Source organism: Geospiza fortis, unplaced genomic scaffold (genome assembly GCF_000277835.1).
Source record: "Geospiza fortis unplaced genomic scaffold, GeoFor_1.0 scaffold10, whole genome shotgun sequence".
Lineage (NCBI taxonomy): Eukaryota > Metazoa > Chordata > Aves > Passeriformes > Thraupidae > Geospiza > Geospiza fortis.
In genome coordinates, this window is record NW_005054326.1 from 400,129 (window position 1) to 426,581 (window position 26,453).

A 26,453-nucleotide genomic window follows, 5' to 3' on the forward strand; every position below is an offset into this window, starting at 1 on the left:
AGGTATTAAGTTAAGATACAAAGAGAAGTTCCCTTGGAAATCAGAGTTTTTCTGTTTGTTTGATAGTATATACTCCTTCTTGTTTGCTGATGCAGACACGAAAGAAGATTTTTCAAGATCTATTTTTGCAGGGTGAATAAGTAATTGGCTTTTGCCATTTTCCTCTTGTACCTTACTCATTATTTCAGTGTATCACTAAGTTGGCACTTAAAGGTCTAGAGAGATATGCTTCCCTTCATATCTCACCAATTTCTACATGAGTCAGAGGGCAAAGAGAAGCATTCCTTCCCTCTGTTGAGGCAGTGATTAATGATGGCTAATATTTTAATTAAACTGCAGTGGATGAGATTACAACATGGGATGTGCAATTATGTTGGCATTTTCTGTGCTACCCAAGGGATGGTTAATCTCTCTGATAGTTATCAAGCACACGGCTCCTGTGCTTTGTAAATGCCACAGGAGGCTCCTCACTGCTTTGGAGATGGTAAATTGATTTTCCTTCAGTTCATGGCCCATTGAGTTTGTGAGGGAGCAGTCTGTGCTCATTTGGCACCAGGGCTGGGATTTCCTCGTGGGAAATGGAGAGAACTGCTTGTATGCAATCCATAGATCAGAAAGCTGATCCTGGAGCAGGATTTCCTGCTACTGAAGACAAGAAACAGTCCTGGACACTCCACACACTCAAGCAGTAAACCTGAGCTACTAAAATCTGAATATGTCATACAGGACTCGAGTCTCGCATTTTAGGAGAGTAAAGTTTTTGTTCCTTTTTGTTCCTTTTCAATGTACCTCCTCCTCTCCATCCACCTAACAACAGCTTGGTACCAGGAATTGTTCATTCAGGAGTTTTGCACAAAGCCAACACAACAGCAACACCCAGTTCTGGTTTATAACTGCATTCTGGAATGCTACTTTTGCAAGCATATCAGGAAAAACTACTTATGACACCAAATCATCAGCCCCCACAGTAAAAATGACTTTAAAAACAAAAAAGACAGAGACATTACCTGGTCAGGGGAGGGCTTGTGGTTGGTTTGGTTGGAATGGGATGAGGATTTGAGGTGGTCATCCTCATAGTTGTCAGCCATCAGCTTCATACGGTTCTGAGTCTGTTAAAAAAAGCAAGAGGAAAGAATCTCAGTCTACCCTCAAATGTTATCAAGGGGACTAAAGGGAACAGGGCATTTATACAAGTGCACATCCAAAATCCATACACGGGCAAAAACAAGACACATGCCTAGACATCAGTTGGTATTGCCACAGAAAACTGGTAAAAACTGTGGATGGAGACACATTCCAACCTGTTCCCTTTAAGGATAAATTAGCTGTGCAAGTAGGTGGATCATCTGACTTGTACCTACTAAAACTTGTGCTGTACAAGAAATTAATTTCTTCTTAGAGATTCTTGGGATTAAGATTCAGACACCAACTTGGAGAATAATTCAATGAAAACATGAGTTAGGTGTCCCTAAGTCAATTAAAAAACCCCCAATGAAGCCCTCAGAAAGCAGTCAGTTTTAAAAACCAAAAAGTGCACAAGCTGAAAATAGGTTTTTACTTAAGAAGTCCATCCAGTTTCAAGATGCAAATCAGTTTTCAACTGATATATCAAAGAACAAAAAAATTTTGAGACTGGTCAGAAAAATGTTAATTATACAAAAGCCATCCTGTGATGAAATGAAAAAGTTAATAAATAGATATTATGGAAGAAAAACTGTCATAATGAAGGCTTCTAAAATTAAAACCTGGACACAGTCAAGTAAAGAATTAGCAAAGTATGAAACAAGTTCTTTTGTTTTTCTTCAACTTCTTAGGAAATTTCCAGTTCCAGAAGAGACAGGATTTTGAAAACACACTGTAGAAAATAAACTGTGTAAGAATAAATGGAACTTAACAATACCATTCTAGGTGAGCAATTGCAAAGAACATTAAAATACATTACCTGGCTGTGTCTGCAAAGGAGAATGTTAGTTAGAAAAACCCTTTTAACAGACTACCCTGAAATGAGGTCCCCAAACACCTACAAACACAAATAATTTCTGCTCCCAGCTTAGAAAGCACAAAGAGCCCCACTTTGAGCTTTGGGAAATTTAGTATTCTAAGGAAATCAAAAGGCTACCCTGACCTACACTGGATATGATACAGAGCAAATTATCTACAGCTAGACATATGAAATCATCAGACATGCACTGAAATGAAATGTCTCAAATGAAAGCTCAAAGCTGACAGAAATGCCAGCTGCGGATTCAATCCCTTCATAACTCCATGGTTTCTCACTGAAAACTCTAAGTTTAATGAGCATCTCGAAGTTAGAGAATGCAGATTCTACTTCTCTCTATTCAGATCATGAGAGAAGGTCCAGGGTTCGAATCTGGATTTGATTTTATTTTGGAATAATTTAACAAAAGCTAATAGTAAATTGAGCTTAAGCAATAAGCAATTTCATCATGCAAAATTTTCATATTGTTTGCTCTGCTTTGTCAAGCAAGTTCTGAATTCCAAGTCTGACTCTTCATCATAAATCACTACTTGAAACATACTACATTAATCCTTAAACAACCAGTTTATTGTAAAGGCACTTTCTTAATATTGATTATTTTATTATATTTAAGGTTGCCTCTTCAACAGTTTCTTCTTTGCAATGAGAACAATTGATTCTAAACAATTTCACATCTCCTGGGAAATTTACTGTTTTGATAATAAATAATAAATTCTTACATGACTTTCAGAGTGTGTGTGTGTGAAGAAAAGCTATTGAAACCCAGACGTTTAGCAGAATGCTGGTACAGCACATTAACTTTCCTGAGAGAAAACGTAGCCCTTCTCAGATAGAGGCAGCATGTTTTATATTATGTGAAAAAAACCCAAAACAACAAAACAAACCAAACAAACAATGTTAGCTGGTACAGGTAGAGAAGAATATAAACATTGCAGAGAATCACAGCCTGAGTCAGGCTGGAAGGGACCACAGTGGGTCATCTGCTCCCACCTCCCTGCTCAAGCAGAGCACGTGGCATAGGATTAACTCCAGAGGGTGAGGGAGACTCCACACCCCCTATGGACAATCTGTTCCAGGGCTTGGTCACCTGCACAGTAAACAAGTTCTTCCCCATGTTCAGGTGGAGCTTCTGTGCATCAGATTCTGCCCATGGCCTCTTGTCCTATTGCTCAGCACCACCAGAAGAGCTTGGTCCATCCCCTGACCCCTCCGTGCAGACACTGACAGACATTGTTAACATCCCCTCTCATTTGTCTCCTCTTGAAGCTGATCAGGCCCAGCTCCCTCAGCCTGTCCTTGCAAGGGAGATGCTCCATCCTTTCATTGTCTTTGCCACTCTCCACAGGACCCACTCCAGGAGCTCTGTGTCCCTCTTGTCCTGAGGAGCCCAGAACAGGACACAGCACTCCAGGTGCGGCCTCACTAGAGGAGAAGGATCACCCCCATGCTGGCAGTGCTCTTCCTGATGTACCCCAGGATACCCCTGGCCTTCCTGGCTTCCAGGACACACTGCTGGCTCATGGACAGCTTGTTGTCCACCAGGACCCCCAGAGCCTTCTCCTCAGAGCTGCTTTCCAGCAGGCTGGCCCCACACATTATCTCTGTCAAGCCTGGCTATGCCTCCATCCCACTTCAAATGTAGTTTAAAGCCCTCTCAGTGAGCCCTGCTGAGTTCTGAGCTAAGATCCCTTTTCCCTTCTGGTGCAGGTGGACCCCATTTGCTGCCAGCAAGCTCAGAGTTGTATAAATTTTTACCCATGGTCAAAAACCACAAAATGCTGCTGTTTACACCACTCTCAAAGCCAGGTGTGCATCTGCATGGCTTTCCCGTTTCTTGCTCCATCATTCCCTACAACTGGCAGCACAGAAGAGAACTAAATGTGTGTTCCAGATCCCTTGGCCAGTTTTCCCAAGGTTCTGGGGCCCTTCCTCATTGTCCTTTTCCTTTTTGCTGGGACTTTGTTGCTGCCCACTCAGAAAACCAAAAGAGGGTAACAATGAGTGGGCTGCACCAGGCTGGGAAGTTTCTTGGTGATGTCCCTTAGCCAGGCCTCAGGGAATTCACACACCTCCCTCTGGGCTGGGTCTGGTCAGCAAAAAGCACAGAGACCCTCAGAGAGAATTCTGAAGTAAAATTGAAGAGGTTGTGTGCTTCTGTCACTTAAATTGGAGTAGAACCTACTATTAATACTTGGCAGCAGGTATTGAGAAGTGGCTGATGGAATTGGGCTGCTTTAGCCTGAAAAAGAGGAGGCTTTTTTAAGATTACTTGATAGGAGAAAATAGAGGACATGAACCCACTGGAGGGATAGGTCAGGAAAGGACAGATGTAAAATGGAACAGAGAAAATTCTGATTAGAGATCAGGAAAATTCTTTTCATAATGAGGTGCATCAAATGCAAGAACAGAGACAGCATGGAGTGTCATCTCCATCCTTGAAGATACTGAAAATGCAGCTGGACAAGGCCTTGAACATCTAATTAGTGATGCTCTCAGCAGGTGGCTAGACACAGAGGTCTACTCCAACCTAAAATATGCTGCAATTCTTATTATTTGGAATTTTCATCAGATCATTTCAGAGTTTCAAAGCTCAACTTTTCAGAAGAAGAGGGAGATAAGTTCCAAAATTCCTCCCACTTGCCAAATATGGTTTAGTTCCTTAGCTCCATTAGAGCCCTTAACATTTAAACCCAGAACAATCTCTGCAGTGTCCTGATGGTGACAAGGGATCAGTTCACCTAGAAGGACATTTTCTATGTTCCTCCTTTAATTCAACCTGACCTCCCACTGCAGCTGCTGCTCATTTAAGTGTGAGTGTTTGTGGCAAGTCTTGGAAAGAAAATGTCAAAATTAGTATTGGGATTCCATTAAAGGAGCTAATTAATGTAATTCCATTAAAGATTCCACTAAAGGGACTAATTTGTGCATATATATTGGATTGGAATTAGGCAAAAATCAAAAGATGGAAGAAAAGCAGCTTATTTCCTGATAGATACCACTAAGAATTATTTTCCAAAGTTTAAAGCCCAAGCAGTGTTGCAAATAAAATATATCATATTATAATATTTTCACAATTATTTTAATGTAAAACTTAGAAATAAAAAGCTTCTGCTTAAGACTGGACTACTAATGACAAACTTCTACTTTAAAAATTTAATAATAACTGTAAATACATTAACTGAGTTTTTCTCCTATCACTCCTCCACAGGAAAAAAAAATGTCCAAAAGGATGGAAATTTCTAGACCAAATGGCTGTTGTAATGATGTAAAAACAAACCGTTTACTTTTCTGTGGGGAACCACTCCAACATCCTGCAGTCCTGAGCTGGTTTGTCATGGTGCTATTATACAATCCTCTCCCACCTCATGAGGTTATGGCTCAGATCCTAGGGCAAGCATTTCTACATCACTGTAAAAAGTATGAACAACAAAGTGGTTTAACCACAGGGTCCTGTGAGAAAATAAATGAGCAGTGCAGACAAATCAGTTGTGTCAGGAGTGCTTTTGTCTAAAACCTCCAGAGCAGCAAGCAGAGCTAGCAGTGATAGGAACTGGATGTCAGGTTCAAATTTTGCTTATAAAAAATACCATGTGCCCTGACAGGTATGCTCTTCAGGCATGTGCAGAAAAAATGCTGGAATGAAGAAAACTGGACCAAACACCACAACCCAATAGGCTTCACGATTTTTTTCCAGAAGGTACCTTCATTTCACTTTTTTTTGGACAGATTTCATAAAATTACTCCTGGCCCTCCAATGACACCTTCCCCAAAGCCCCCACAGCCCTTAACAATGCTCTTCTCTTCTGCCAATAGTCACCATACAAAGAACAGTCCCAAACCCTTCACACTGGTGTAAATTCTCTAAATTACTCAAGAGCCAGCACACGCTCTCCAGCTCCTAGCTGAAAGCCAGGAATGACTGTGGAGGCCTTGGCTCTGCAGACCAGAGTCTGTGAACTGCAGGTCTAAAACACAACATTTGCAAGTCTACTGCATCTAAAAAAACTCAACTTCCCCAGCTCATATATTAGACTTTACTTTAGAAATATCAGATCTCGCCCACCCCTCCCTTTTTGCACCCCAGAATTTCTGCAATTTTCCTTTTGCCTCTTTGATAGCCTTTTTTACTTCCTGCCATTATTTGAGTCTTTCTTCTTCCCTAGCCCTTGCTGCAGCAGGCAGTTACAGTAAAAGAAAAAAGCACCAGGAGAAAACATGAGATAAATCTGGTTTAATCATGAATGTGAATGATCAGCATCAGAACTTCTTTAAACATGCTCTCTTTGGTTGTTTCATGGCCCTGCCATGATTTCACTGTATTTTCATTACTTTTTTTTTCTTTCCCTGGGTTCACTTCTGCCTGTATTCTATAATCACTAAATGTTTGGGTAAACAAGGAAATTACCATGGTTAAACTAACATAACCAACATCTGAAAACTGTCATTGCAAACTGCACATGTATACTATTTTACTTGCCAAAACTGTAGCCAATCATTCAGTTCCTCATTCATGGAAGCACTGCTTCAAAGCACTCTCTCACCTGTAGTTTCCTAAAAGTACATTTTTTTGTGTTCACTGATGTTCACTGCAGGCCACACTGGTAGCTTGCTTGTGCCCCTCAACACTAAAGACCAAATTAATAGATTTTATCACACTTAAATTATTACATGAGAAAAACCAGAACTGATGCTGATCCACAAAGTTTAGGGGAAAGTCAGAGACATACTCTGCACTCCAGCTGGTAAAGCCTAGAGGAGTGCTGCCCAGATCTGACAAACTCTTTATTGTGGAATCCCACCCATAAATTTGAAAGCCACAGATATAACTACAGACATTGTTTATAATATATTTTACAGAATGTTTTCATTTGAAAGCCTGCACGAAGTTGTGTGTTCTAATGAGAGTACATACCTTTCTTAAGCATTTCTGCAGGACAGCTAGTGCTCTGGTAACCATTAGCCTGGAAAGCTTTTGGAACCATGTTTTATTCATGGGGATCACACATTTCTGTATCTCTAGAGAAGCTCTCTAAGAAACAGCTCATGAGCTGGGCATTCTCTCTGTTAGTCCAGTCTGCTTCATGTGCTCATTGCAGTAACTGCAGAGTTTGCATCAAGTCTGCTCCTCCACCACGAAACACAGCACAAACGATGACATCGGTGGCTCCTTTCTCAGTTTTTGTAGAATATTTGCGTGGGGTAATTTTGGTTTTGCTAACCAGTCTAAACAAGCTTTATTATTCCTCTAATGCAGAGTTTAAAAAACCCCACATCAAGTAAATATTAATATAATGACTGTATTTGTGACAAATGAGTATGTGGGGGAGGCAGTGTGTTAGTACATTAAAGGAGTTATAATGTTGCACTGGAAGCACATGCAAAAGCAACAGTTCAGGAACATTTTTGTCACTAATAACATAGAAATAGAATGGAAAAACTCAGGCGGTTGTTCTTACAAAGTGTGGGCCAAATTCACTATCTCTGAGAATTATGCACTGGTGAAGGCTTTCAGATGGTTCTTTTCTACTTGTTAAAAACCTGCAGTGAGCCATAATCCCTGTTAATGTCCAACCAGCTCCCTGCTGGAATCTGGCTGTGAAAAACAGAGAAAGAATAATCCCTGATATTGCCTGTTATTTGAATATGATGGCTTGCCTTGAGTTTACCTACACCTACCTTAAATATACTACCTTGAGTCTATACCTACCCTAAATATACTACCTTGAGTCTATACTTACCTAGAGCATTAGGACTCAGAAAGATTGTTTAAGTATTTAACTCTGTGCCCCCTTCCCACTCATATTTTATGAATAGGGAGACATTTCTCAAATTATAAAGAGATGGCACACACTGAGTTGCCATCTTTCTTTGTAAAGTTTAAAAGACACATTATTAGTTAGGTCTGGCTTTCCTTTTGGCTGTGTTTAAGATTAGCGACTGAGATTTCTCTATTAGCAGCAAACCAGCACAAATTTCAACTGCACAGACATGAAACCCATTCCTGTTACTACACATTGCTATTTCTGCACATGCTGGAGCCTGTGTTTTTGTGAGCCCAGCAAAGAGCCTGTGCAGCTGCTGGGGTTTGTCAAAGCCTGCAGGATTTAACACAGCTCTACCTGAGATGCTGCCTTCTGCATTGGCTGCTGGCAATGTTCCAACAGTATTACCTTATAAAGTGACTTTATCAGTCCAGCTAATTTCTGTGTCTAAAGATGTCATTTTCCTCTTCAGCTCCCCACATGTGATAATTACTGAGAAGCTTCATCCTGAAGAATTCATACTCTACAAGCCTTTGAACTAAACTAAGGGAGGCAGATCATCTAGATAGGGCATGCTCTGTGAGACCTGACATCTGTAGACATATGTGGATGGGATTAAAAATAAACTTGGAACTGAAATTTTCCCTGTACAGGAATGTGTCTCTTGGGACTTAGCTTCTTAGGAGATGGACAAACTATGAAACCAGGGAATTGCCCAGTGACAAAGTTTACTGAAATCTATTGCTCTGATTCCTGCATGAAGAAAACCAGTGACACACAAAAAAATCCAAATCAGATCTGTATTTGGGATTCTTTTTTGTGCTATACCATACAATCATTATAATATATGTTTCTTTAGCTCTCTTTTAGTCTTTTTAGAGATACCTCAGGATGTGTTTAAGATCAGTGGTAATAGAACTGCCTTTCTCAATTACCTGTTCCATAAAAGCTGGAACCTGCCCAGTTAGAGGTTTGAAAGGGAACTAAAAATACAAAAATACCTCGTCTCATGGTTAACTACTCAGGAGCAAGCCAAGTATGTTACTTCTTTGGCATCTCTCCACTGCATGTAAAGGTCTTAGGCAGAAATATCACTAAGGTGTGTCTTCCTGTATCTCAAAGATGTCTGAGGGAGTGCTGCAGGCTGAGGACATTTACAACCATACAGTAAAACTGATTTTTAGAGAATGGGTGGGCTATGCATCAAGAAACTACATTTAGGCAGCATCAGCAGGACAAATGGTAACCCACAACAGCATCCCCAAAGAATCCTGGATCTCTCACCCAAACAAAATGAGCTGCTATTTTAATTCCTAAGGTAAAGTATGAGAACTGGTTATGTTCACATTCCAGTATTGAGCAGATGAAACCTCTAGGTTTAAAATAAGCAGGTATTTTTTGGGGGTTATGAGCCTGCCCTGTGATGCAGTTTGTTAGGGCAAATCTCATCCTGATTCCACACCATGGAAGAGAAGGGTCTTGCTGCAGAAGAGAATATAAGATCAATATCTTTTGCTGCCACACATCCTTAAAAGGGAAAAGACTAATTGATTTAAATTAGCTTAACAACTGGGTTTTTTTGGGGTAATTATGCTGCTACATCCACTCTTGGACTATTGTGAGGTCTTCACTGCTTCTTTAATGAGTAAAGAAGCAATTTCTTCTGCAGACAGCATGGCTTCCCTTGAAGAGCACATGAGTCCACTTTACTACCCTTCTATACTGACTGATGAGATCTGAGTGCTTTGGATTTGTGTTCTCCATCTTCTAAGCATGGCCTTCAACCCCTTGTAACAATCTCTTTCTGCAGCCTGCCTCCCCCATGGTGTCTCCAGGCAAGATTCAGCTGGGACCAGAGTGAAAGTCTGAATGGCCAGCCATATGTGTGTGCTAGAGCCAAACAAAATACAGCACAGCTCAATTCTCCTTGCCTTCCCCTGTGTGGGAGCTCCACTTTGGGCTCTTTTTGCCTCTACCCAGCTGAGCATGTTAATTAAGCTCCTATAAATCTACAAAATCTTTGAGACTTCTCTTCCTCTGTACAATTTGGTTGGAAATGGTCAATAAATTGAAAAGTTACTGGGCAGGAACTACAGCTCAGCTAAGCAGATGGATGGCACTGTCATTCAAGCTTTTCTTCTTCTATGGAGTCCAAACTAACACATTTTGTTGGAACTGTAAGAGTCTGGATGTAGACTCTCAAGATATCCTTGCACTAAATGCTACACAGAAGTGGAATTTTTTTGGTACATGCCTTTCTTTTGGATTCTGGGAGACTGACCTGCTACAAGTTCTCAAGTGCTCAGCAGCAAGCAAGCCTCTCATGATCAGCTCATGTGTCTGCTGAATGTTTAATAGATACAGTTTATTGTCTCTTTCATCTCCTTTGATACTAACTACCAAAGACAACTCATTTTAAAGAAGAAAGTGAAATGCTACTTCTATAGCAACACAAAAGGAAATACCAGTCTTTGCCACAGTCCTCATTAATCAAACTGTTGAAAACTTATGATTGTACTTTTCCCCCTTGCTAATTTTCCCCTTCTCACTGTGTATTTGTGGGTCCAAACTAAAAATTTAATTTTATGTTTTACAGAATAATAGAAAAGCAAAGACAAAAAAGGATGAGAGAAACAAGTTGCAATGTTCTTTGGAGCATAAACTCTTCCTAAAAACTTTGATAGGTTGGTAACATCTTTTACAAAGCAAAATCTAAAAGGTAATTTCAGGTTATGCTAAGGTTCAAATACATATCAATATTTCATTGATCTTGTGGTTACTTTTAACTCGTACAATTTAAGCATTAGCAGTGAACACTACAGGTAAGGTTAGTCTCACAAAATCTGTATGAAATCTGAAGGCAAATCTCCTAAATTACCTATGTTATCTCCTACAGAACAGGCCAATATTGCTATCAAATAAGGAACAAACATTGCTTGACATCATTGATGGGACTCCTGTTTTGTTGTGACTATTTGCCTGAAATTTCTCCTTCCCTTTTCACTTCTGCTTCACTCCACACCCTGCTCATCTTACCCTCAACTACCTTACTCTGTCCCCCTTTCCTTTGTTATTCTATTTGGTTCTCCTTTCCAAAATAAATCCACTTGCATATGCTCAGCTTCACAAAGCTGAATAAGACAACCACTTCAGTTACTCTGCTTTTGTCTCAGTCTTTCTCCTGCTCTGAAACAAGAAGGTTTCTCAGTCCAGTGGTATCTATGAACCCTGACTGGCAAAGTCTCATATAGGAATTTACATACAAGATGCATCCCACTGCAAAATCTTAAAAGCTAGTCATGATCCCCTGGCTCAACAAAATAATTTGTAGGCCATCTGCTCATGTGTATCTACATACACCTTTCCTGGCTGAAGTGATCTGGAAATCTTCCAATCTTTGTGTATTGTGACTGTGTTGTTACAATAAATATAGCAAAAGCATTCTTTTATCCAGCAAATTTTAATTTTGGAAAGTATATGCCAGTATTTTGACCACAGACCTTTTATTGTTACATATTTTTATTGTTCTGTGACTCACCACTTCGACTGCATTTGCCTGCAGCTTCAAAGAGTTGTTAATAGCAAACCCCCTCCCGTCCATACATGCTGCTTTTAGCAAAAAAAGGAGTTATGTACAGATACAAATTCCTAGATGCTAAAGTGATGTGAGCTGCTCAGTATCATCTCAGCACAGACTGTCTGTGACTGCCCAGAACCCAGCTCTGGGTGTATACATGAATGGATCTGTGTCTACATGATATAAACAGTGTTGATAGCAACTTTAAAAAAACACACACGACGAAACCTCAAGACTATTTGTGCTCGTTCTGAAATTAATTTTAAAAGCTGTTGCATATAAAAGAAAAAGAAACCCAGTATTATTCTTTTTGTGCCTTGCTTTCATCTTTGAATCCATCAAAATCCTGCATGGTAACTGCTTGAGGGAAGAGTTGAAAGGGCATTTCCTTTGACAACCACCAGAGCTTTGCTACCCCAAACTAAATAGAAGTTAAGAATTTTTTCTGTATGGCCAATTATTAGCTTTGACATCCACCTAGAAGTGCCCTGCCTCAAGAGGCACACAAACACACAGACATCACATTCCTGTCTGTCCACACCGTGCGTGCGTGTGGTCTGCACACCCAGGATTCCTGTCCATCCTCACTGTCCCTCTGTCTGCAGCACACAGAAGGGATTCCTGCCCCAGCACACAGCAGCACATGTGCACTGCAGAGCTGGGCAGATGATTCCTGTCCCTTCCTCTGCTCTTACACACAACACACAGCCAAGGAGAACCACAATAAACCAACACTTTTCTTTTTTGCTTGCTGTTCCAGCAGAGGTTGATTTTTCCTATTAAATCTGCATCAAAGCTTAGGTACTAAGCTGGAGAGACTAAAAAAACATTCAGTTTCTCTACTGTATTTGTGCCAAAATTATTCTCACCAAGGAAAAAAATTCTCTTAATTCTCTACAAAATCCATGGCACACTAAGTGTAGGGATGTGCCAGTTTGGCCTGATGAATTTCTCTAAGGTGTCTGCATTCCAGTATTCCCGTCTTTGCCTGCTCTATTCCTAATCTGTTGTCTTTCTGTGATTTACATTATATGATGCCATTACATATGAGGAGAGGCCCACCCAAGGGGCACCATAAAGCACTCTGTAAAGCTCAGGAAAAAAAATCTCAGAGAATTCTCTCTGCTACAGGACCACTAAAAGAAAAAGATCTTTGGGACAAGATGAGAAAAAAGCCAGTCATACCTCTGGTGAGTTTTTCTTAACAATCCTTTTACTGCTAAGTCATTAAACTTAAGATAGGTGATTCCACTTGTTAAAGAGCTCTGACAAAGCAGAGGAAGAAATAGAAAAGGATGAATAGAAGGACAAGAGCAACCTTGACTGATTGATTTGCAATTAGAAGACCTAGGAGGAAACAAGGAAGCCTTCATATTTTTAAGGGCTTTTTATATCACAAATCAGCTTTGTGGCAGACAATGGAGAAGGATTAGGTGGTTTTGGTAATCAGGAAAGGGGGGAAGAGAAAAATCTTTTTGTGATCTGATAGTGATGGAAATAAGAAATTAGTTTTAGTCTGCACTTCCTAGTCTGTGGATCCTTCCCACCAAATCTGTGAATTTTTCATTTTTTAGTGCAGAAGAACACACATCTTGCATGCCTCCATATGAGATAGAGAAGACACTTGAAAGATGATCAAAGATCTGCATATATAAGTAAATATGTTTCCCTTTAGGGAAAAAAAATCAGGGAAAAACTAAAATGAGAAGGTACAGTCCTTAATACTTACAGAGAACAAATAAACTCGTGCAGGCTTCCAAGTTTTAAACAACCTGTGAGTGTGTGTGTTCTTAAGGATCACTATATTGCTTTTATTATTTTTTCAGCACCATTACTGTCAGCAGTTGGCAAAGGTTTGGGTTGCTAGCTGTAATAAAGGAGGCAAAGCCAAGGCTGCATCTACTGGTGTTTAGGAGATGGAGAGAACACTGCCTTGGTGTCATAAATTATGGTCATGTTTCATGCTAAGATGACAACAGTGAGAAGAGCAACTTCTGGACTATTAAAAGGATTAAGAGTGGTACAATGGTGAAACAGAATGTTTAAAAATGTTAAGTTTCCCCTCCAAACAAAAATTCACTGTAAAAACAAGAGATACCTAGGTTGTTCAAATCCTGAGAAAAACTTGCCTGGAGTTAGCTGTGAGACCTCCATTTATTTTTTGTTTACTCAGCTACAGGAAATATTTGTATTCACACTAAGACAGACAGGCATTGGTGGTACAGAAACAGAAAGAGAACAAAGGACTGGGTTCTGTGACTGTAAAATTGTACTCAAATAAAGAGAACAAAAGCTCTAATAAAATGATTACCCCTTAACCAGGGCTGTATTCAACATAAAAGACCACTGCTTCCTCCAGGCACCAGTCCTGGGATGAGAGTGTGTATATATATATATATATATATTTACATATATTTGGGAAGTAAAGCTTTACAAAAGTTGAGAGAATAACATTCACCTATACTATTGATAATCTAAAATTCTACAACATGTAATTGCAAAGGTAAATTACTTGTATCTGAAATTCAGGGTACATAATCAACAAATTTTTTTTTACATCCACATGAGAAATGTTTGATTATGCCAAGTAAAACCAGAACGCCATCTTTTGATAGCTGAGTTTGAGACTTATTTTGTCTTCATGCAAAATCTTGGACTAATCCCTAAAAGCACTTCTTGCTACTGCAAAGACTCAAAAACCTTTGGCAACATATTGAAGGCAAAATAAGGCACACAGAAACTGTGCCTTTATTTTGAGTTCCATACAGGTCTGCTCAGGGACAGCTGAACACAACAGCCCTAAAGAGGATCTGCCAAAATCACTAACTCATGCTTGACAGCATTGTCTCCAGGCTGCCATTGAGGGAGGGACTGGAAGCACAAACTCCATCAGTATCAACTTTCTCATCCTGTACCTCCTGGCAGCTGTTTCCAGACTGCTCACAGTTAGGAGACAGCAGAAAAATCTCCATCCCCTCCCTGCATTCACAAATCCCAAGCGGCAAACACGGGACCTCTAAGGAAAATCTGCACACCTTTTCTTTGGTTGTGAGTATTTCTTCATCTTAAAAAGGGGCTGTAGAAAACAGCATGTGCTTATTAAGAGTAAATGCATCATTTGTTCTGCACCTAAACACCATGAGTAATTTTTTAAGGTTTGGATGCTTCAGAATATAGCACCATGAATTTAACAGAATTGAGGGGAATCTGCACCACCAGCACCTTGCCATTTGCAGAAGCTATCACAAGTAACTGATGCCTAATTTCATAAATCTGTGTCTCATTTTGACAAACCTGCAATTTCCACAATGCGGTATGTAAATTAATGAAGAATTATTTTCAAGAAATTACTCCTAACTGACAGCATCTTAGATTTCCAACTGCAAGATGAAAGCTCTATTTTCGTCTGCCTTACCTATTCATTTGCCTGAGATATGGTGTACTGGACTAGGCCCAATCAGACAGTTTCAAAAAGGAAAATTATTTTCAGAATTTAATGAGCTTAATACAGTAGATGAGAAAAAAAAATCTGTAGACCGAGAGATATTTCAGTGCATAAGCTCAAAAATACCTGAGATCACTGTTCATCAACAGTTCACTGTTTACTGAAGTTCATTCCATGCAGTTAAGACTAAATTTTTTCCATTATCAATTTTTAAGATGGTGGGGATTAAAATTCTCTTCTGCAGACTATGCATTTCTCTCTTTTCAAGCAAAAAAAAGCAGTGATTTATTATGCTACTCCCAAAACAACACAGCAAAATCACAAATATGCAATATATTCTATCTTATAGATCATTAATTTTCATTACATATTCTAGGTGTACAATTCTTTCCATCATTCATTCCTCCTTCAAGTAAAGAACACATCACTAACACATTAAGTCATACAACTGTTAATCTGTAATCTACTTGAAACCTTCTACATATTTAGTTTATGAAGCCAATCAGTCACCTCCTATCTCTGACTTCACCTTCTCCTTACATGTTTTTGGAAAACACCTTGAATCATCTATCACCTCACCAGTTACAAGTCTTACACAAATTAAAACCAATACTAAAGCTGGAAAAATGCCTTTCAGCTTTCTGCCACTACTTTTTAACTGACTGTCAATGTGTGCATTGGTTTTTATATATGATAGTTGGTAATGTCACAGCTTTGTTAGGCTTTTCATCCAATGACAAGTAGCCACAAATAAAGTTTTACTGTATAGGTTTAATATGAAACTGTTCCATGTGTTGTGTGCTTCCTGAGGAATATCTTTAAATACAGGAAGAGATAAGCACAATGTTCCAAGTTAGCACATTTTGAATGGCTATTTGGTAAAGGGACACGTGTGTCTCCTAGATAATTGTCATTATCAGGTCAAACAGCCCAGATGAACAGGAATAATTTAGTACAGAAAATCTGCATCCAATCAATAGCTATAAGGATGCTTACACACCCATCTTCACCAAGATTCAAAATCCTCCTGAATCTGAAATGTCAGTGTGAAATTTCTGTTTCTTCACAAAAGAAAATCTATTTGTGGATTTATCTCGTCAAGACTTTTTATATGTTTAAGTGGAATTCTCCTGTCACCAACACTTCAGAGTTCCCTAAACAATGGGTCTAAAAGATACAATTTAAATGTAATCACAAACTCACTCTATTTTCTGGTCATCCTTCAGACATCATCAATTCAAATACCAAGAGTGATGCCAAACCAGCCCAGCCACAAGGACCAATGGTTGGAAAGTCTCAAATATTTTACCCCTGAGGCACATCCTGCCACTGCAAGACAATCAGGAGCAGTCATGCATGGGTCCTTCCCAGCTACCCCACAAACCATGGGAGTTAAGCAAAAGAAGATGTACCCATAATTGTATTCCTTGAATGAACAACCATGGGCAATCCTGAGCTGCTCTAAATGACTTTCTGAGTTTTTGCATCTATCTCATGACTCATCAGCTAAAAAAATATTGTCAGGAACTATGTCCAACATAATACTTGTAGCAAAGAGACAGAATGAATCCATAAATACTCTGTTGGATGTATGTATCATAGAGAGCTGTTCTAATCTATTCTCTTTATTTAACTGAAAACCATTGTGCATCAGACCAGTGGTTTGGGCCACAATAACCACAGGAAACCACTGTGTGGTACAAATGTGATGTCAAATGACAGAGACTGTTTTTACACTGCACCAATGTCCAGCAGTACTATTCACAGACCAGGGAATGATTATTTTTCAAGCTCAAATTAGATCTTCTAGTGCAGTCTTCTGAGCAAGTCCAAGCTCAGTGAGCATCCTCACCTCTTTAACAGTGCTAACAAGCCTGGTTCTCCCAAGGGAGCCCTAACAATCTTTCCTGATATGCAACACCATCAAGTTGGTCACAGGAATGGGACACAGAGTCTCTCAACTGCTAACCTAGACTTGTCCAGCAATCCTGATTTTCTAGAGAGGCAACATTTATTAAATAACTTCCTATAGGAGTTCATAAGCCCTGAATGAGAACTGGTGTATATGTGGCACTAATCCTGTTGGCAATTATCCAATTAATTTAAATTTATTTGTGTGAATTTTTAGTCAACTGTAAAATTGGAGTATGAAAATCTTAATACATTCAATAAATGGAGGAATATTTCTAGTGGAGTGAAACAAGTTTTTGAAATCTAAGTTCAAACTTGGGACACATTAGTCCTTACAGTATTTTAAAAAATATTACAAATGTCTAGAAAGAAAAGGAACCAAGTACTGTATTGTCATCTGGGTGCCTCAATGCCTCCATAAATCTTAAAGCTTTCTTTTTTAGTAAGACAAAGCACCTTCCTCTTCCAGCAACCCTACACAGCTATACCCTAAAACCTCCAGGCTGTGCAAGGCTGAAGGCACGAGCAGACAGCAGCCAGGGCTGTTTGCAGCAGTTCCAACAGGCACAAGAATCCCATGGATCCAGCAGGCAGTTCCCTTCCCTGGCACCACGCAGCCAGCCCCAGCCAGGGCTCCCCTGAACATACATTTTTATTTAGTCATGCAAGAGGCGAAGGGTGAAGGTAAAGGAGGAGGGAGAGGGGAAAGAACCTAAGAAATAGCAGGGAGAGATGAAATGCTGCCCCAGAAAAGAGTGCTGATGCTGCACTGAGCGCTGTTACAGTGCTAATAGATGATTAAAAATGATGGGAAAAAAGTCTGGAACATGTGGCAGGGAGAAGGTGCTTTCTTTTAATCTGTGAGGGCTCCAAGTGCTGTGCTCAAGGGCATGACAAAGCCTCTGTCAGGGTGCTGGGGTCTGCTCCTGGCAGAGACTCCCCCCTTGACAGAAACAATTACTGAGGAGCAAAGCCTGGCAGAGCAAGCAGAGCTGTGATTGATAATCTGGGTGCATTACAGGCCTTCAACAAAAGCCACAATGCCTAAATTTGACAGCTGGCAATGCTTGATGAGAGCCAATTAGTGGATATATATTCACTTAGCCAGAAGTTTCTCCTGTTTCTAGTCCAACAGCTTCCTGAATAGGAAGTGTACAGAGTGATTTTGCCCACTTCTGCCTGCTCACATGCCAGCTACACTGGCAGCACAGCTAAGAATATACTATAAAAACTACATATTTTGGCACCTTTGTATGTTAAAGCCAGCAATAGAAAAGATTCAAGTGACCCTCCAGACACTGGTGGTACAAGAATCTGAAGAAAGGTGACTTTGACTCTGCAGACCATGCAGGGGAGAGGTGAGGCTGAGACAGCACTGTGTATGTACCAAGTCCACTGCAGGTGACCATAGTTATTGAAATGCTTCACTAGTCCTTGAAAAATTTCTGGCAAAGTACATTAATCTGTTTGTTCCTACTTCAAATTGATTAACCTAGCATTCAGAGAGCACCAGAACTCAGAGCACCTTCTGTTCTGCCCAGCTCATAAAGAAACCTCTGGCACAGCACATTCAAATTCCTCTGCCTGTTCTTAACTTTCTTATCACAAAAATTTTCTGTCCCCACTCTTACATCTATTTGCACGCTTGCCAGGGCAAGTACATGGGGACTGGCGAGGAGATCAATAAACAAAGATGGATCCAAGTGCCCTGAATCTCATCACTCATTTAAAATATTCATTTTTCTTCCTCAGCTATAAAGAAGCCACCACCACCACACTCAGACAACTTACATACATATTCTTAGACTTCCCTAAGCTCCCTTCCAACAGTTTGGAAGGAAGTTTGGTTTGAGAGACACCTCTCCTCAGGGAACTCCAGACTGCTGGAACCTTTCAGAGAACAACAGGGTCACAAAACAGCACCACATTTAGCAATTATCTGCAGTGGTTGTATCCATGCCACTTGAAGAAGAAATTCCCTTGCTAGCAGGGTAATCACTCTCATCAGACATGGTTTCAAACCAGGGCAGCTAAGGTGAAGCAAAGACTGACTGCACACCCTCACAATCTGTATTATTTCATTGGGCAGGGTGGTAACTAAAGCTGCCAGAAGTGTGGTCATGCTGATACAGCTCCACAGCAGCAAGAGGAAAACATTTGCCTGTCAGTCTCCTTTGACCTGTTTTACATTCTCTTGTTATAAACAGAAATGACTCCAGCCAGTGGAACTTCAGTTTGGAAAAGTTCACAGCAGAGGAGTGTCAGGTGTCAGTGTGCAGGGTTTCCAGGGAAACAAGTAACAGTGGAAAAATATGATTTTTGGTGTGAGAAGCTACTCAGGAATCTACAGTTCCTCATGATCCCATGAACCACATTTCCTTGGGAAACCAGTCTTTGCAGTAACTTGGCCTCATAAAGAAAACCAGTCAAAATCTTACAGGGAAGAGGCACAAAGCAGCACAGAAAAAATAAATTTGGTACTTGCTTGTTTAGATTAAATGTATATTTAATATTGCATAAATACCATTATTACCAGTCAATTATCAGCTATTTGACCACTGCCAAATAATTCCTCTCCATTTGTGGGATTGTTAAGTAACAGCCCCTCAGATTCATGCTGGCCCAAAGAGAAAAGCACAGCCTTGATGAGGATATGGAAGCAGAAGGAAACAACAGATATTAAAGATTCCTCTGAATGGCAAGGCTGACTACAAAACCCACACTTACAATAGCATGGGGCTTCTCATCTCCCTTTATTAAAATAGAAATACTCTTTTTGAGTGAACAGCAAGAGTGTCTACAGCAAGAACACGACAGGGAGTAAATATTTTTTTTTTGTAGCCCCCTAATAGAAAAAAATAGTAATCAGCTTAAATTGCAGTAAGGGACATTACATATAATAATAAAGGCAGATAAGATATAAAAAAGACTTCCCAGGATTGAAGGTCTCCTTCTCTTAAAGTCTTTAGGAAGAGATTACAGATGCAACTGGATGAACCAACTCAGTTGCAGAGAGCTCTCTCCTGATCCCATATTATTCACTATTTTTCATTAACAGTTTGCATGACAAAAGAAAATGTATATTTATGAAACACATGGACAAAGCTTAAGCTGGGTGGTTCTCTGAGCATGCTGAAGTATAGAATGAAAACTCAACATATTCTTAAAAGACTGAGGAACTGATCTGAAAATAACTTTGATTTAGACATGGGCAGCATAATAAAAGATAAGTAATATTAATCTAACCTGAAGTCACACGATTTCAAATGAAAATGTTGAGATCCTGTCATCAGTAACACTGAGTCAAGCTAGTTCCTGGTAACTTCTACTATAACAATAATTATGAAACATTATATAATAATACCAGTGAATATGGCTATTTACAAACAATTAAATTGAATAATACTCCAAGCTGTCAGAAAATACTAATACTGTTCACAGCCTCCAAAAAATTTTAACACTTACTACTTCACATTTATGGCATGGCAGTGACAGAGATGCTGCTCAAGTCAGGCACCCACTCTGCTACACACTGTACAAATACAGAAAATGACAGTCTTTGCTACAAACAGCTCCTAGCAGAAAATCCCAGCTGTTTAAGACCCAAAGCCCACAGACAGGAAAACCTCAGCCCCTTCAGATATTCCTTCCCTTTACCACTGAAACTGTGGAGTGGTGCTTTGCTCTGTTACAATAAATAGCAGCTGATATTAAAACTTAGCTCGACGAGGAAAGGGATAAATGGCAAGCAGGCTATTTCCTAACAGCTGAGCAGGGTCTGTGCTCCACCAAGCAGGCCACAGCTCCCTGGGTCCCTGTCAGCCTGGTGTGACACCCAGCAGGGCCCTCTCCACACCACATCTGCATCTGGTTACACAACTCCAGCTCTTGCATCAGCCCAGCCCCTCCAGAGCAGCCACTGCCTCTGCATCAGCTACCCACAGAGACACAGTGCCCTAGGAGGAATAAATTGGGACCACATTAGCTGGTGACCCTCGCCCTGCAATGGCCCTGCCTGTCTGATGACAGAGGAAATCCCTCATTCAAACTGACAAGCAATATGAAACAGGCAGCTGCATTTACTGGAGAGCCTGGTCAATGCTGAGCGCCTCATTAGGAAATGGGCTCTGTATTGAGGCACATTCCTGCAATTCAGAGCCTAGAAACTCTAAATTAAAACAACATTGATGCCGTATCCTCTTTCCAAAATGCTTCTCTTCATTCTAACTTTAATGCACATACTTAGAGAAATTAAAGAAGCAAAATGTCTTTGGCAGGACTCCTTCCCTCTCCTGTGCAGCAGCACCATTCCTGTGTGAATGACCAGTGTTGGGAAAGGGCAGAACACAAGGAATGACAGAATCCAGATTCTGGATACCCTTCCCTTGATGAATCTATGTGTCTTCACTGATACTTTTAAATAAATAAAAATCACAGGCAATAGTTGGAATAAGTTTTTGTTTTGTGAGTGTTGTACCTCAACACTTAACAGCAAGTCAGCCAATGATAACCAACACAAGAACAGTCATGATCCAAATCCTATCCCACACACTCGGATCCATACACACTCTCTAGTGCAGCATGGTCAGCACACTGCTTTCCTAAAGCAGCCTGTCAGAAGCTCTTCCCAGCCTGCAGAGAGATTCAGCCATGCTGGTAGCACAGCATGCACAGCTCTTCCCACAAACAGCCCTTCCCAAATCACCCAGCATTTCTGTGAGCATCCCACGCACGTGGAAATGGGAATCTTTTACTCAGCTCTGTCTGACCACCAACTGAAAGAGCTGCTTTCCCACCACAAAGCCTAAGCATTTCCTAGGACTGAAATACCAAACACTTATCAGGGAGCTCAACAGCTCTCAGACACGAATGGCTGAGGTCAGGATCCCAGCTCTGAATCTGAAGGGTTGAATAAACTTTTTGGATTTTTTGCTTTTCAAAATCTCCCAGAATATCTTGATTTGTGGCACCCACTTGCCTTCCTTGAACAGCTGTGTTTTACACATCTGCAAGCCTGAAAGATTTTTCATTTTCAATTTCTACTGTGAATTTAAGAATTACAGCTGAACTTTTAGGAAGTTCCTGAAAGGTGACATGGTTCTGTGGAGCTGGCAAACACAGATAGACCCTTGTTCTCCAGATGCAGAAAAGGGTCCATGTGGAGAAGGCTTAAACTGGGGAAGCAGCATAGTTGTTTTTTTGGAAAATATGAGGCTGGTGACCTGGAACAACTGAAGAGGAGTGCAAGGGCCAAGTACACAGAATATTTGCAAAGCATGTGGAAAAATGAGATTTCCCTTGACTACATCAGTAATGAAGATCTTGTAAAATCTCACAGCCATCTCTTCTGACCCATCTCCTATTTCTGGAGCTGTCAAAGTTGGTGTGATTTGAATTTATTCAGAAAGAGTACATACCAAAACTACTGGCACTGAAAAAAAAAATAAATGGAATTTTAGATTCTCTGCAACTCATAGAGGTGGTGAGTAATACTCTCCTACAATAAGCAATGAGGAGTTTTTCTATCAATGTGTTGAAAGCTGCACACAAAAAAAAATGGATATAAGATGACACATCCTTAAAACACAGGATAGAATTTAGGGAGGATGTGTCAAATCTCTGTATGGTCACATAAATATTTCTCAGGTATATTTTAAATATAGTTTATATTGTTTATATGTAAATATTCATTCTGCCTTGGGGATTGTGGATGTTCTGGAGAATACCTGTGATTTTATACTTATACTACACATAAAACTTTTATTTATACTACCCATAGCACAGATGTGTTGAGGAGATTACTTTCTGCTTTCTTCATTATTTTTAAGATTAAAATCTTAAACAACCTTAAACAGTGACAAGTCTTTATAGCTGACTGCAGTTTTGGAACCAGAATCTTTCTAGCATTTCAACAGCCCAATGAATTGTTTGAAAAAGGACTATTGCTCCAAACTCAAATCATAATTGGTCTCACTACATACCAAGAACAATTTCAAATTAATCTCCTTTTTAATTTTCATTTATTTGGGAAATTAAGTATCCCACAAATTCACAGAAAAACACCTAGAACTGGTATCCTTAAGGGAAATGGCCGTGTCTTTTAAAGAAGAGTTTATGACACTGTAAGACTTACCAGCACTGAAAGATAACAATAGGAACTACAATGTTAAAAAAATTATTTACCTGAAATCTAAGTCATTACAGATAGGCACAATGTTAATATGTTAATTGAGTATACACAGATTTTCAGCAGAAAAAAACTCACCACAAAATACTACAGGTTGTTGCAGCTACTCACAAAAGATAACCAAAAGGAAACTGGGAAGGGCAAGGGGCATGAAAGCACCTGAATTTAAGCTTAGGACAACAAGAACTAAGAAGGGGTGTTAATTTCTCTTGGAATGAGTGGTACCATAAATTACAGCTGCTGCATCAACAATTACATGAACAAAACAAGTATTTGTCATTGCTGTGACCACTTCTGATTCCTGTTTTAGCAGATGACCTGGCTGGCCAGTGACAGTAATTACAACTGTTGCTCCAAAGGAAATAATACAAGACTGCAATCCATACTCCTAGCTCATTCTGAAGCTGGTACATAAAACCCCCAATAGTACTGTTCTTAAATGAAACCATAAATAATTATCTTAAACAACGTGGCCAATAACCTACTTGTGTTTGCTAAGGAAGAAGCACAGAAATCCCTTATCACAACGCTGACCTGGTTTTGTCTTACATTCTCTGACAGCAACAGAAATCATCTGGTTGACAGATGAAATGTTGCACATAAAACTTTATGAAGATGGAAATGGTGGCACTGAAGAAGTTGATACTGGATTGGCAGCAGCATATGTGCTATTAAGAGGAATGTGGCAAGGGAATAACTCAGGAAAACCTACCAGAAGTGCTGAAGTCAAAAATCTACACAGATTTTTTCAGATCCTAAATCTCTTATTGCCAGGGATGCCTTTTGCTTCCTCTGTGTTTTACTGGCAATGTACTTTTCACATTGCATTCAGTACTGGAACATAATGTTAAACGCTTTAACAGAAACACACTTTTTCTAATTGTTATGCCAACACAGAAAGATCTTAGAAATGGGAGAGGCCAGATATAGGAAGGGACCAATCTCCTCACAAGCACAAGACCTCCTAGAGTCTATTCTAGAAGCTCACACATGCTGCTCCAGTTGCAATCAGAAATCACAGGAGAGACTGTGTGGTGTAACACTCATATTTGAGCTCTACAGCCTATTCTTCCAAACAGGGTTATTCCCCAAAAAGGCAAATACAAACCCCCAAGAGAAGTATCACTGCTTTTCCCTGAATCTGTGACCATTTGTGCCTGTAGAGGATAATAATCAATGTCCTCTTCACTCACAACTTCCTATACATCCTAACACACATTTACTACTCAGGCAGTGACACAAAGGAACTCCCCTCAATGCTGAGTCCAGGAGCTAGTTTGAAATTGTTATTTATGCACTTTCCACCCTAACATATGACAGGATTATACATTATTAGTTCCATAAATCAAGATAATAATCCCATACCAGACTATTAACTGGATTTTTCCTAGCCCTCCTGTACCCACCTGCTGCTTGAGCTGTTGCACAAGACGGTCCTTCTCCCGTTTCAGCGCAGCCACTTCATCCTGAGTCTTCTTCTTAGAGGATGAGAGCTCTAGCAGAGCAATATTGGCATCTTTTTCACTAATGGCAGCAAGAAGGGCTTCTTGTCTGAAAAAAACCCAAATGAATTGCATTATTATCCTGCAAAACTTAGAGGACTCCTCTACAAAGATCTGAGCATACCATAAACGTTGTACCAGTGTGCAACTCTGAAAAGCAGTAATAAATATTTTTGTCTGGGCTATATGTCTGTTGGTGGAACAGCAAGCCAAGACACACACACCTCCCTGTAAACAACTGTGCTGATACCAAACTGCAGATTACAGGGTAAGAAAGACACACTATGTTCTTCCTCTGCACTCACCTTCTCAGTTTTTAATAACTACCATTTATTATTGCTTTGGCTGAACATTTTCCCATACTCTTTCCCTGTAGCAGAAAACTCTTACAAATAGAATTCAGAAACATTTTGTACATACTGGGAGGAAAGGAGACAAAGATAATCACCCTAACAGTTAAACAGCACTTCTCAAAGGAAGCCAAGAGACTGATTATGTTAGGGGAAGCAACCTTTCCTGTCCTTCCACCTTAATTCTCATCTTTAGCTGGTGATGTGCAACAGGAGTCCAAAGAAAACCTTGGTCTTCTTGCCCAGTAGTGTTGGCTTGTCTCACCTCTCATCACCTTGCAAAGGTGGCATAAAATGAAATCCTGAACGTGAGGTGGTGTGAAAGATGGCATCATGCAGGAGTGATGATGAAAGACAAACCAAACATGACACATTTCTTATCTACATTTCATCTAAAAATAAAATTGCAAATGCACTTCAAGTTTTGCTGCAGCACTCAATATCAAGAAGTTTATTATCAGAATCCCAATTTAAGCCACTGTCTCAAAAATGTGGAAAAAATCACATATTTCAAAAGGAAAAGGTGTGTTTCAACAGACAAAATTGTTCACCATCTGACAGGACAGTGGACTACACAATGGACTTTCTGTGGGTGGAATTTCTCTCTGGGTTTACACAGGTGTTTCTTGTACAGTCCAAGAGAATTAGCTTGCTTTAAATGAAATACCAGCATATCAAAAATCTCACAGATCCAGTGTAGAGAGTACTTGGGTCCTGCCTAGATCATATCTAGAAAAACATTATTGCTTCCCTTTCAAAATGTAATACCACAAAGTAAAGCAAATTTTTTAAGATACATTAGGATAATCATAAAGTATTCTAAATACATTTGTGCTATGAAGAAATACAAATATTCTGGTGACTTAATGGAGGCAAAGAGCAGAAGAAAGGAAAAGGTGCACATCAAGATTCCCAGATGTAGTGTCAATACTGTAGGTGTGGGAACAATGGCTAATGGGCATGTTATTATTGCCATTTTGTTTCTGCTGCTTTTGCTTTATGGAAAAGTATCCAGTTTTGGATGTCTGCCTGAAATATGAAAAATACCAATAGGGTGAAGTGACAGAACATGATCCATGACCTCTGCTTTTTTCCAGCTATCGGTATCCTGGGAAAGACAGGCTGGCTTGGAGCTCTGGTCATTTTCACTTTCTTTAGAGTAATCTGTTTTGATTATAAAGAAACACTTATTCTTTTAATAGTAAGCCCACAATCCTCGCTGATGATTCAGGACCAGAGCCAAGAATATCTCCGTAACTCTATCTGTGGAGCCATTACTCTGGTATGGAAATTGGAGGTGCCTCAAATAGCATGTAAGCCATACACCTTCTGCAATCAGATCCTTTGCTGCCCATCTCTGCTTCTTAAGTGAAAACTCCAAGGCCAGGAAAATGAGATATGGATACCAGTCCATTATTTTTTTTGTTTTTTTCCTGAAAAATCTTTGCCACCGTGTGTCACTGTCATATTTTCTGAAAAATCTCTTCGCCAGGATTTCTTCTCCTGGGAAGATGAGAAGCCTCAGAGAAAAATAAAAACCATAATTATCTCATTTTACTTCTCCTGTGTTTTGCTGCTTTGGAATGTAGTTTGGAGACTGTTCATCCAACTGGTGGTTGTTTGATTGGTTAATGTGAATTGTTTTAACTTAATGACCAATCACCATCCAGCTGTGCCGGGACTCTGGAAGCAGTTATGAGTTTTTTATTAATATCTTCTT

At 39.8% G+C, this 26,453-nt stretch overlaps 1 protein-coding gene across 2 annotated transcripts in view; it reads right to left on the minus strand.

The window, feature by feature from the left end:
• The window catches only part of ERC1 (ELKS/RAB6-interacting/CAST family member 1), a 271,003-nt gene that overhangs the window by 25,141 nt on the left and 219,409 nt on the right, over window positions 1-26,453 (minus strand). For both annotated transcript variants that reach the window (XM_005421022.2, XM_005421021.2), the window contains 2 exons: window positions 24,288-24,432; window positions 1,008-1,109 (listed from right to left, as the gene is read on the minus strand). In XM_005421022.2, the coding sequence (XP_005421079.1) occupies window positions 1,008-1,109; window positions 24,288-24,432 (247 nt within the window). The remainder of the gene's footprint in view (window positions 1-1,007; window positions 1,110-24,287; window positions 24,433-26,453) is intronic.